Source organism: Haliaeetus leucocephalus, unplaced genomic scaffold (genome assembly GCF_000737465.1).
Source record: "Haliaeetus leucocephalus isolate CR32 unplaced genomic scaffold, Haliaeetus_leucocephalus-4.0 Scaffold339, whole genome shotgun sequence".
NCBI classification, from domain to species: domain Eukaryota; kingdom Metazoa; phylum Chordata; class Aves; order Accipitriformes; family Accipitridae; genus Haliaeetus; species Haliaeetus leucocephalus.
In genome coordinates, this window is record NW_010972775.1 from 21,576,546 (window position 1) to 21,589,787 (window position 13,242).

Below are 13,242 nucleotides of genomic sequence, written 5' to 3' on the forward strand. Positions count from 1 at the left end.
CTTCTGAAATTTAATAGCTTCTGTTTTATAAGAAAAAGCTTACAAGAACTTTATAAGCAAGTTTAAAAAAAATCCAGGACACCAGTTCAGACATAGCACCACCTGCTATTGTATATATCTTCTATTAAAAAAACCCAACACAACGTTAATAGAAATTTCACCTGTCAATATCCCAGTTAATTCAGTTTGACATCAACTGTAAACTAAATTCAAAGTAGGTAAAAAAATCATTAACATTTCCTAAAGAATGTTGGAGGAGGTGGAAAAGATGTCTCAAATGCAGATGAAGAACTTTGTTCAGTTTTCTGGTGTACAGAGTTGCTCATCTGCAGTTTCAAGAGAAGAGTTCTGTCCCACTATACCCACGTCATGGGGAAGACTTCTGCAAAGCTTCTAGAGTCAGAGTGCAAAAAGCCAGCAACATTTCAATGGAATGACAGTACTGAAAACCTTGGGGTGTTTCAGTCAAGGAAGTTGTTCACAAGTATAAGGAAGGGTTACTGCTCCTCACTGGCACATTCCAATTCTGTATCTCCATCTTCAACTTCTGTAACAGCAACCTCGGTTGTGGTAATTTGAGTGTCTTCAATAAGGTCAGTGGGATCCTGAGTAACTGGGGTATTAAACTCCTCTTCCAAGTAATTAGTGGAGAGCTCTGTTGAAAAAAAAAAAAAAAAAGAAAACCAAAAAAACAACCCACAATTTCCTACCATGAGAAAACACTGTTGCTGTGTTTAACTGCGGTTTCTATCACCAGAATCACAGTCTGCAGGAAAGCCAACTCCAGAGATGACTGGGAAGTTGAGTTTCATTTCATCCAAGCCAAAGCTATCACAACTTTACGTGACAACTAGGGAGAGTAGTTCTGACTTAGCTTTGGAGGAGTCTAACTAAAGGAACACAGTTTAAAATTGAGAGTTACACATTTTGCTACTTACTAGAAAAGCAATCACTACCATTTCCTTTAAACTGACTCAGCAGCTCAGTTGTATAAGCTTCTCAGCCTACCGACCTTGACATTAACACTTAAGTTACAGAGTTAATTACCGTTGTGTTGCAACTGGCTGTTACGCTGCATCTTTGCTTGCCTACGTTCCAAGGCCAACTGCCTGTTCTTCTTGATTCGCTGCTGTTGCTCTTCCGTGAGAGTTGTACCAGACAGAGAATTGAGTTCTTCTGCGTTTCCAGAGCCAGAACGTATATCTTCAGTGGCTGTATCCAGTCCATTGCTTTCCCCTCCACCATCTGGTTAAAGATGAGGGGGTTGGGAGGGGGAAGAGGGGCAGAAATCAACACTTTGAACCCAGAGAGATCTACTGCTAAGTATCTGTCATTTTAAAAGCATTTCTATGACAGCTGAAGATCATTCCGTAATTCAGTTTTAATGGGCAATTTTCTGCCTAGATCCACATAGCTGATACTCAAAGTATACAACAAATGCTTATCGGAGATCCCAAATGCACAATAATAAATGCCTGAATTTAGAGAAGCATACCTCTGTCTACTATGTTAGCAATCATGAGCTGTGCTTGAAGGTTAAAAACAGACAGTAAATTCAGGCAATCCTTACAGAACAGCCAGATCATTTTCTTCCCACCCCTACCAATATGACACCATCCTTTGGTAAGTGGCAGGACTAGTTATGGGAATCAGAGGTTCGAACATAGACACTGAATAGTCAGTTTTGAATTCAGTGTGCTACTGTTATGGAATATTTACTCATTTGCCAACTTTAAAACATGCAAAATAGACGTAGTCTAACTCTGTTAGACAAACTTCATCCCCCAACAGAGAAGCAAAGCACTCTTTCAAGAGTGCCTAAGGCCAAGTATGCTTGTGCCTCTGCGGCACTTTAAGCCTGTAAATAGAGAAGTTAGCCAACAACAAGGTTTTGGTTTTTAATGCAATACTCTAGCTTGAGTTTTTATTTCAAAACGGCAAGATACCTACTCAAGTTTTTCAACTGAAGACTGACCAGTTGTAACAGTACACTCGCCAACATCGTTCAAGAACAGATCAGCACCACCTTTAAATACAAATGTATGGAACCATCGCACAGAAAAATCTGATAACTCTACAGACACTGTCGGCAGGAACCATTTGCTTTTCTGTTTGTGGCTGCTTATGGTTGCATTCCATTTCTAGCAAATGCAGCCAACAGTCAAGACAGCCACACATCACTAACTGCCCAAAGGTTATCCCCACAGGTGAGGCAAGGTTTTACCACTGGTTAACTCATCCACCAGAACACCTTTCCCAAGCACTGGCTTGGGGGGAGGCTGAGATTCACATGAAGACACACCGGGCAATGGGTAGGTAATTGTTTCAAGAGACCCACAGTGAAAGCGTGAACACCTGCAACGGACCTTAGGAACGACTATGAAATCGTCTCATTTCTGCTAATAAAGTTTCTTTCAAACTATGAGCTGAACTCTACTCCCTCTTTTTATTAAAAAAAAAAAAGTTCATTTCTAGTCTATCTAAAAACATCATCTGATTGGAAGAGACTCTTGAATTATCTACTTGTTAAGTGACTGGATTTTGATATTGGAAGAACAAATACTCAATAGTAGCTATATGCCAAGACTGACAGACATAATAGTGCCCACAAGCATTAATAAATACTTTCCCTATAAAGGACACCACACCCTGACTGTACTGTAACAGCTTGTAGTATAAACACTATAATGAGTCTCTGATTTCTGCATTAATAAGATCCAAGAGCTCTTCAGACTGCACCTCATAAGAGTACAATACAAACCAGTATGTTCATTTAGTAATTGCAGTTTTGGGGGTTTTTTTGAAGAATATTTCTAACAATGCTGGTAATAATACCCATTAATAATACCATGCACTTTTTTTTATATATATGTAGCATTTTAGTCCCAGTACCAGTTCTGTTTTGTAATTGTAAGTCTCACAGAAGCTTGGTTTTAAAATAGAGGACCACTCAACAATTTCTTCTACATTTGAAAAACATACCATGATCATTAATTTCTGGTCAGTAGGAGGGGACATAAAGTAATTTTAAGCACTGAACTACTGAACAAACAGCATAATGAGCATACCTTCATTACTTGCGAAGTCTTCATGTAAAATAGGAAGATCAAGTCTAATCCGCTTTAGGCAGGTCTGCAAGTGAGAGATTAAAATACTGATATTTCATCTGTAACAAAATCTTTTGTACAACACTGCTATGCTTTTAATACTACTCTCAATTTCTCTTTACACTTAATTACTCTGAAATAAATACTCCTTTCACTACACGTCTGTTTGACCAACAACTTGTAATGCTGTGGATCGTTTTGCTAGTCATTCGTCTATCACCTAGCCAGATGAAGCAGCATTCTTCATAAGTCTTCTTTGCAGGTTGAAACGTTAAAAAACAAACCCACCCCCAAAAATCAACCAGTGCCAGCACTCTAAAGCAAATTACTTTGGTTAAAGATGTGCTGAAATCAAAGCCAATTCTCTGAAGTAGTAATTCAAATAAAGAAAGGTTAAATGTAACCTTAAATACTGGAAAGAGCTATTTTTAAAAAGAGAGAAATTAATTTAAATAACATTATACTCCTTAGCAGTATCCACAAATTAAGTCTTATTTTGTTGCATAATTGCTCTCCTAAACCTACCTCTTGGACTATTCAGTACTGCATAAAGAGAAACTGACAGGAACAACACATACCTGAACTTCCTTTTTGTTTCCCAAACACTCTACTCTGTCAATAAAATCCTCAAACTGCAATTTTGGAAATAGTCTATGAGCCCAGTGTTCCATATGTCGTATGAGTGTCTTCAGGTCCTCTGCCTAGGGCATAAACCAAGACATCCAGCTAGTAAAAGCTGACTGAGTAGACTGCAGAGGGAAAAAGGACAGTAACATTTCTGAAAACATTAAGCATCTGCAGCTTGAAAGTCTCTTGAAAATTTAATATGAATGTGTGGGTAACCTTTCCTCCCACAATCAAGTCTGTAAGTGCAATTGCAAGCTATGAGAAGAATAGCCATCCGAGTTCAGGAAGAGCATTTGCATATACTGTAAAACATCCAATGGGCTTCTGTGAAGTTGCCCTGAAGCCACCTAGGTCTGAACGCAGACTGAAAAAGAAAAAAAAAATCCAAAGGGGCACAGCTGGTTTTTATTTTGATGTTTAGAACACACAGAAAAATTTACATCTAAAGAACCTTATCTAGTGAAGATTTTTTCTCAGCTCAGTAGTACTGCCTAGTTTCTTTATGGCCCCAATTGTAAATAGGAAATTTATACCATGAATGTTCTCTTAAACCAGAGACGCACAGGTGTCTTTGCAAATGTGCCAATAGTCTAATGATATTTAAAGAAAAATAAGCTTTGTATGTTTAAGTGTATCCAAAACAATGAGACAGTTTGGGGTAGAGGTGTCACAACTGCCAGAATATTTTCACTAACAGAGGAAACTGATCATGAAATGAGATGGTGAAGGCATTCCAGACGCAGTAGGCAGTCTTACTAGCCTGCTCCAATTTCTAAAACCTCTTTCTATGGACGATACAAAAAGAGTCACAGACATGATATTGTAGTTTTGGAGTAGAGGAAAATAGTTTTAAATTCAAAACAGGGATTTTGTTAAAACATTCATGTTTGTTTTTTTAAATTTATGACTACAAACCCCTTCAGGCTACGTTCAAATACTGCTAGAAAGCTGGCTAACCAGAGCGCATATCAGGTAGGCAGCAATCTATCAAATCTAGATTAACCTCCCAGGAAACAAAACAAAAGCTCACTATGTCTTACCTCATGCCCTTTACCCTTGAACTTTACGTTATCAAACATGTGTCTTAGTGCCGGAAGTCCTCTTTCTGAAACTAACCTGGTAATAGGAAATGGGTGAAGTTATTTGAAACCCATACTTTCTTCTTCTAATTAATAAAAACAACTACCTCACCACTCCCACCCCCCAAAAAGGAAACACCAGCACACAAACAAAAAAACCTCACATTCCTTTAAATAGCCTAAAGCTACAGAGCTCTATTTGAAAGATGTACAGACTTAAAAGTCATTAAGAAAATGCACAAAATAAGATAAAGACTGCTGCAAGTCCCAAGACTTTTTTTTTTTTTTTTAATTCACCATACACGTATTCCTAGTCCAAAGAGCTTTTTGCTTTTGATCACATGGAAAGAAAACTGAATGGTCAGTTCTAGTATCTATATTGGCCAAGTAAAACTAGTTAGATGCGTGACCAGAGCATCCACCTGTGGTATCAATGACTAACTTCATCAGTGTATTTAAAATGGAAGAAACTGAAAACTCACATTCTTTCCATTGCTTATAAAGAACTTACACCAGCTTTAGCGATAACAGAAAAGAAAATATTAAAATCCTTTATACAGAGTTTATCCAGTTTGTACAAAAGTCAGGTGTAAGGGTACTTTAGGTAGTGCCTTACAGTCACCATTGTATTGAGGTTTTATTTTGAAGCAGACTTTAATTACAGAAAGAAATGTACGGTACTATGTCTGAAGCAAAATAAAGAAGATCTAGCTGGAAGAGTCCTATGTATAAATAATAAATATCTCTTCACAAAATATTAGTCATGTTCTAAGTTCCAAGGAGACTTCAAGAAAGTTAAACTAATAATACCATTATACAGGTAAGGCAAGGAATAGAAAGGTTGCAATACAGCATGCAAGAGGCACTTTCAGCTCCAAAACTCTTGATCTTTAACTTGTATGACCAAGCAGGGATCACAGTAACCTTAATCACTCTCCCACAGCCATATACCAAATTCATCACAAAAAGAAATATTCTGTAAAAAGTTACCTCTGGGCATCTAGTTTAGGCATTGGTCTTTTAACTGCTTTCCGTGTAGTTACAGCAGAATCCTTTGTTTGTGACTGCTGGTTTCCATCTAGTTCCAGTAAAGAAAATAACGTATTTTAAGCATGTAATGCAACTGACATGAACTAGAATTTGGTCATATAAATTTTAACTTTCTACCCTATCAAAAAGGCAGCATCACAAGTATTCCATTGCAGGTATAGTACTCCAAACAAATGTCTGCATATTTTACCTTGCTTTTCCCACAAGAGAGATTGGAAATAAATCCATCTCTTCAAAATATACTGAGGAACCAACTTTTTTAGCAAAGTAGGCTCCTTGAAAGGGAAATTTCCTAATTTTAGAACTTTTATATTGTATTTCTGATGAGAAACGTATGGAGAGTAGATGATGTTCTAAGAGTTAAGAAACTCAAATTATCAATAAACATAACTTGATAGGTGTGTCCCAAAACTTCCACTTATAGATCTGAAAGACAGACCTAAACCACCAGCACTGCCTTCAAAAAATAGAGAAAGAGGCAATGTGTGACCACAATCAATGTGTCTTTCAAGAACTAAATTCCATACACTTTTTGATTAGGGCCAGTATATATTATTTGACTGCAACAGACAAGGCACCACTGCCCATCTCATCTCAGAGCTAGCAATTAGTTATCATACTGATTTCTTGGTTTACTTTTTGTTACTTTCAACACCAGGAATTCAGAAGTTCTCCTTTTCATATAGCAAGGAATTAAATCTACTGAAAATCCTGTTTTCTAGTGAACAGACAGAGCAGGGATCAATGAAAACATATGTTTAACACTATAGGCAAATGAGTAGAAGTAAATAATAGTTAAAATAAAATTTTTATACTTTCTATTAGCTTGTTCAGTATACAGTAAGATCTTTTCAAATACAAATAATTAAGTTTTACTGTCCTGAAGTGTCTTGGATTTTTCCTAGGTCATATACTCTACAAAATCTATGAACATCTCCCTGGAATACTACATTCAACACTCTTACCACTTCTGAAATCCAAGTCATAAAGGGTAACTATAGATCACCGCTGTATGATTATCTTTACCAACATTTTGTCAGAAAAGCTTGAATTTTATAAAGACTCACTTGTATGCATATTTTCACAGAATCTAAATAAACTTTTCCCACAAGCCTGGAAGCGTAGAATCGATAACAATTTAAATTTACAAACTGCTTTCTTAACTATACAAGACTATTTTTATGCTAAACTCAAGATAGTGAAGTACAACACCAGTAATACTGATTTCACAGCATTTCATTGTCTATACTGCAAAATGGGATCTTTAGGGGTCACAGGTGTTCACCTCCATTAGCTTGAGCCCATTCAACATCATCTCTTCCTGGAGAGGCAGGAGGTGGAAGAGGTGGGAACATTTCATCTTCTGTATTCTCATAATCAGGAAGATCAAACAAGTTGTTCTCTAAAGGATCTATCATGGCCACAGATAAGTTTTTTTCCCTCCTGCAGGAAATAACAAAAGCATTTAAAGAGAAGCAGAGAGAAGAAAAGGCTGCCACAGAAGCAGATAAACATCAGTTATATACAGCATGTCTACAGCTTTTCCAGAAAAAGATTTGCCAAGCCCAAAAATTAGCATTGTACAAATTAAGTAGCAGATACTACACAGAGAGATGACACAATCCAGCATCACCAGGCCCAGTAAAAAAAGGGCTTGTCGTGTTTCAACTCACCGGTTACCTGGGAGTGGCAGGCACGGGTCACAGGAATAAAACAAAAGAGATGGATTTCTAACCAAAGCACTTACCAAGCCAGCTGTTTGCCACTCACGTCCTTGATCATCAAAGACTACGGGGAGGTGGGGTGAGAATTCCTCTGATTTACAGCTTACCCACTTAGAAACGCAGTCTGGAGGAGGATTCCTCTTTTCTGGCTCTTCAAATTAATCTAATTCCAGAGCACATCAGCTCAACCGTGTTTAGGATGACCCGCTCTCACCACGGCTGCGTTCCTAAGGCTTCAGGAACAGCTCTTTTTTAAAGGAAAGTTGTTTCTCAGACGGCTTTAGTAATGAGAGAAGACCCCAAGCAGCTCCGTCTACACTGACCTTCGGAAGTGAGCTCCCTACCTGCGGGCTGCGAAACTCTCACGGAGGCTGAGGGAGTCGAAAGAGGACAGTGAAGGAGCTCGCCAGGATCTCCAGGGCCAGACCTCCACAGCTACAACCTGCCAGGCGCCACGGAGGCCCCGCTCCCCTCACACCGGCAGAGCAGCCCCGGAGGCGTGCTGGCACCGAGGGGGGAAGCTCTCCCCCTCCCGCCGGCAGGAAGCGGGGCGAAGAGGGCTTCTCGCCCGCCTTCTCAGGGGAAGACAGGTCCGCGCCGCCTCCCGCGCACACCTGAGGGAGGGAACGGCGCTCCCAGCCCCCCGCGCCGCCTCCGCTTCCTGCCCCCGCGAGCGGCGGGGCCGGGCGGGCCGCGCGCCGGGGAAGCGCCGCGAGAACCCCAGGTCTCGCGAGCTCCCGGGCGGGTCGGCTAAGGAGAGCGGTCAGCAGGCGGCGGTTACGTGCCAGGGCGCATGCGCGGCAGACCGGCGGAGGCGCTTTTGGCGCCAAAACCCAATGGGCGGGGCTGCGCGGCGCTCCTGAGGCGTTTGCTAGAGCTGGAGCCGTCGGTTCCTTCGCCGCCCTTCGAGTGAGCTTTAGTGTCGCCTCTTCAGGCAAAAGTTGCTGGGGATGAGAGTTTTATTCGAAGTATTTAAGGTTGCTAGGCCCCACGGTGAATCAGCCCCAGGAATGGGATTCAAAATAGTGTATGTTGAGCCCTTTCTTACCTTCCTGCCTCTGAGGAAAGGACTTGCAGGACAGGTAGCGATCCCAAGCTTTTCTCCATCCAGATGCCAGCTAGAGCCTTCTGGCAATTTAAAACTAAACAGTTTGCAATTGTCCAGGCTGTAATAAATACACCAAGCCCTCTGAGATTTGGCAGCTGAGTGCATAAAATGCCATTTAAGGACTTGGACTGCAGGCTGCAGAAACAATAGGAGAGAGGCTCCAGGCTACAGTCTCCAGTGCTGTTGTATCTGAAAAATTCTGTTTTCGTATTTCTACAGGTCAGCCCATAGAAGTGTGTCTGACTTAAATTACAGGCTCTTCATTTAAGCAAAATGAGAGAAATTAATGTCAAATACTAATGATTAAAGAAATTGGCTTTCCCTTATTTCCCTATAAATTCGTATTTTACATATCATGTTTCTGGTAATGTAATGTATTCCTTCTAATATGACAAAATCAATTGCAGTTACTTTCCAGTTAAAAAACATAAATGTACTATCCTTTAGTCAAAATTACTTTAACAGTTGATGTTTAAAATGCGTATTCCCAAATGCAGCATCATCTTTTCTAGTCAAGAATACATTAAATACAGGGAGAACACATTAATGGATTTGTTAGCACTGAATCCATTTATCTTTTTAGATATGGCCAGTTTCTTCAATTGACTGAGGCACATGAAGTATGAAAATAAACACAAAGATATACTAATAATTATAGATCAAGTGCTGTTCATTTCCAGCTCAAAACACTGTAAAGATTTGTGTCATATAAAATTACTGAAAATCAAATGTCTGTATGATGACCTCTTTGCATTGAAAATAATAGTCACTCTTTATGTTAAAAAATCTTTACAAATAGATGAATTGGGTTTGGGGTATAGCTTAGATATCTGGTTCGTAACTATTAGCATGATGGATCATTTCATGTAAATGTTTTCCTTAATACTTAATGTGGGGCTTTTTTTGTATGTGAAGTAATTGGATTTTAAATACTTAGCTAATGTCAACTGAACTTATTAGAGACTCAAGATTTCAAAAGTCCCTTAAGTCCCTGCAGATTTTCTGCAAAATCAACTGGTAAGTGAAAAGAAATAGCATAGTAGGGTTCTCTGAGAGCAAAGGCAGGGAGAAGGTAGGATTAATTTATGTAAAATACGTCTCTATATGCCCAGGTCAACCGGTCTGCATAAGCAGAGCTCTGTCCTGTAGTAAGTGTTTTGTCTTTGCCAGAACAGGTAGATAACAGATATGAAAAAAAGTGCTGGAAAGGTATAAAAAATACTATACAAAGGTTAAAGCAGAAGATCACTTACAATCTCTGCAGAGGAGTACAGTGTTATAAAACCTACTACATTTATGCAACTTTGATTAATCAATATTTTTGAAGAGCGCTTAATTAGAGACTGGACTTGATGACCTAGGTGGTTCTTTCCAGTCCTATGTTCCTAATTAAATGAAAAGCATATGCTGGCAGGCATTGATTATTGTTTTTTCCTCAGGAAATGAATAACCAGCCACATGCTGATAAAATAATAAGTCAGGAAAAAAAAACCCATAGCTTGCCTCTATTCTAGAAAAGACTTCTGGTTTCTAGTTTAAGTGAAATGGAAATATTACTTGTTTGTTTCTGTATTGAATAGTGTCATTTCACTAGAAAAACTGCAGAAAATTAGCACCTTATTTTATATTTCAGTCTCGCTTTCTGTTTTATATTACACATAATATATGGCAAAGGAAACCTGTAAAATGGATAATTGGCTGCTTCTACATTTGAAGGGTTTTGCTCCTATGGGAGTAGTACTTGTTCTGCAAAAACCCTCTAAGTATTATGTTGGCAAAGCTGTTCATGCAATAAACCCTAGGCAAAACTGGTACCATTATAGCTGTGTTAGTGGGAGACCATATCGTATGGACTGAGCAAACTTCAGCTATTTGTAATTTATTCCTTGCTTATCTAATCTAAGTTTTAAATTATACAGTAATCTTAAACATTAATTTCTAAGCTTTTAGTATATTACTAAACATTTAAGATTGTGTTCTGATCCACAGTGTCCTTTTCAATCCCCACTTCTTGAGGAAAACAAGATGTGCAAGACCCATCGTGATGTCTGGCTGTTTGAAAGTCAGTCTGTCTGTCAGCCCCTTCTAATAATTTTTGATCCTGTTGGCCAATGTCAATCAAATTTGAATCAGACTTCTTAAATTCTATTGCTTATGGGACTAATTATTTCCTTAAATTGCTTTGTTAATCACTAAATAGATTAAGAAGTATTAAATCTTACAAATAAAAGTTTGCATGCATATGTTTTGGCAGTAAAATATGCAGCTTTATGTGGCAATCAAGTTTTAAAAGCTCGGTTAATTTAGTGATACAATTAATTTGTATGGTAATCATGTTTTCCTTTTCATGCAAGAAACGAGACAAAATTCAGGTTTCCATGAGGAAAAAAAGTGGTAATGAAGACAAGCTTCTTTGTTGCATTTCTGTTTACAGAGACATACTTTAGTCCTATTTTTCTAAGGAGGACTGGAATCAATAAATCAGAAAGTGTCCCTGCTCAGAAGTCTTTCATAGAAATTACACTACCTTCTATTTTTTCTTCCATCTTTTGCTCTGTGATCCACCTTCAGAAACACCTGTTCGTAAAGCAAAATGCAGTTCCTTCCACAGAGAATATTCAAATTCCCAAAACATGTGTTTTGTTTTGGCTGGGGAAACATGCTTAATTTTTAGTTGCAAATGCACAGAAGTTAAACCTATTTGTCTTACAGAAGTTCAATCTACAACAATCTTGAAACATTTTAAATGTGGTATATAATCATATAAAAGAAAACTGGTCATTCAGTACGCCTATATATATCAGTGTGACAACCATTATAAAAAATCAACAACAACAAAACAAATAAGGTGTCTTATGAGGCTTCAAGCAAAGCCCAGGGGTCACCCAGCTCTTGGGTCCCTCTAAGGTTCCAGGGCTATGATAATGCCTGAGGAACTTGGCAGTGACAGCAGCAGTTACACAGAAATTGTTTCCTGTGACAGCATCAATCCATACGCCCCTGACTTTATTTCTATATTCAGTCAATTCAAAATATCTTTGATTTTGTGCTATAGGTCAAAGGGACTTCAAAAGAGATGAGTGAATTCAGTAATTTTTCAGATTCCACAGTGCTATGTTTGCAGTGCAAGTATAAAGTGCTCCAGAGGAGGGAGCTATCTCTTAATAGCTGGAATTGGACAGAGGGAGCTTGTCTTTGAACGGCAAAGCTGTGAAAATAATAAACTTTTCTATTTTAGAAATGGATAAGATGTTAGGAATGATACAGCATTTTCGCATAATATATAGGGAAGTTTGTTCATAATCTCAGTTTCTATAAAAGCATTAATGACTACTTTGATTAAAAATACTATTTTACTTTTGCAAACCACAAAAAATTAGATCCACACTTCTTTATTGCTGTTTCAAAAATTCTGCAAACCAAGCCTCTGTTTTCAGTAGATATGTCCAGTCATTCATCTGTTTGTGTAGGCTTTTTTTCTGACAGAGAAAAACAATGTTACAAGGAGAAAAATAATTCAAACTCTATATGAAAATTCACAATTCACAACTAAAATTCTTCTTTGTTCAGTCCAAATATTTAAAAGAAAATAAAAACTGCTTGCAATAATCTTCTCAGAGAAAAAGAGGCCATACTTTGCGACATAGTAGAATAACTATAGTTGCATAACTCGTGGGCAATTACGGCATAGTGCAACTGCAATTATACGGGGCATATATAGCAATTGTGCATTCAATACCTGTCTAATATTCACATGTTCTCTGCAAAGGAGTTCAGTGTTTCAGACAAAGGAGTCCTTGTGTTTCTGCATGCACAGTTGTGTAAAGAGAAGAACAACCTCAGCTGCAACTGAATGTCTTCTTCGGAAGAAAAAATCTGATTTTAGCATAGAAAGACTTGATACTTCGTGAGTTACTGTAAATGCTAGTCACTGAATTTTACTATAGCATCTTAATCCTGTGGCAAAAAAAAAGAAAGGAAAATAATTAAAAATTCTCAAATAACTATATAAATCTTGATTTCTTGTATTTTAATTTGTGGCTGAGTCAACTCATTGGAGTATAAAACCTGTCCACAGTTGTAAAGGAGCTACTAATTTGACTGATGTATTCATAGGTCTTCATTGTGTATGAAAAAGACCATATTGCTTCAAAAGTTAGGGAATCTCAGCAAAAAAATGTGGTTTATGGAATGAGTGATAAAGAGCACGTGACTGAGAACTGCTTCACAAGATGGAGGTCACTCCTTTGCACTGAAAGCGTATGCGCAGTGTTTGTTACAGGCACTGAATGCAGCAGGAGCTTGTGAACAGTTCCCACTCCTTGCCTACAGACACGAGCACAGTTCTGAAGCTGCCACTGGAGCAGCTGCCTAGCAAGGAAGAAAGGCATTTCTAGGCATTGATCTTTTTCTGCTCTCAGGCAAAAGACATAAAGCACAGAAATATAATACCAGTTATAGAGGTCAGTGCTGGAGCTGCCAAAGAAACTGATTTTTCACTCTTCTACCCAGTACCAAGCCATTAACCACCACCTTAGCACCAAGTC

General features: G+C 38.4%; 1 protein-coding gene across 3 annotated transcripts; it reads right to left on the bottom strand.

Moving 5' to 3' along the window:
- Positions 1-4: 4 nt before the first annotated feature.
- Positions 5-8,266, bottom strand: TIPIN (TIMELESS interacting protein). Of its 3 annotated transcripts, none has more exons than XM_010572097.1 (8): positions 7,932-8,266; positions 7,149-7,306; positions 5,804-5,891; positions 4,775-4,850; positions 3,686-3,808; positions 3,069-3,132; positions 1,048-1,245; positions 5-655 (listed from the first exon to the last, which is right to left on the bottom strand). In XM_010572097.1, exons 2-8 carry the CDS (start codon positions 7,279-7,281, stop codon positions 498-500), a joined length of 840 nt encoding a protein of 279 aa, XP_010570399.1. In that variant the 5' UTR covers positions 7,282-7,306; positions 7,932-8,266; the 3' UTR covers positions 5-497. The 3 variants fall into 3 exon arrangements, with proteins under 3 accessions (XP_010570399.1, XP_010570398.1, XP_010570397.1); XM_010572096.1 differs by having other exon boundaries at positions 7,911-8,266; XM_010572095.1 differs by having other exon boundaries at positions 7,695-8,266.
- Between the last annotated feature and the right edge of the window lie 4,976 nt (positions 8,267-13,242).

Bases quoted from the DNA above. Each gene is read 5' to 3' on its own strand.
- TIPIN (XM_010572097.1), bottom strand. From the start codon at position 7,281: ATGATAGATCCTTTAGAGAACAACTTGTTTGATCTTCCTGATTATGAG. The intron at 3,133-3,685 runs GTATGTGTTGTT...TCTCACTTGCAG, and splicing joins GAAACAAAAAGGAAGTTCAG to ACCTGCCTAAAGCGGATTAG. The intron at 656-1,047 runs GTAATTAACTCT...TTTTTTCAACAG, and splicing joins CAGCCAGTTGCAACACAACG to AGCTCTCCACTAATTACTTG.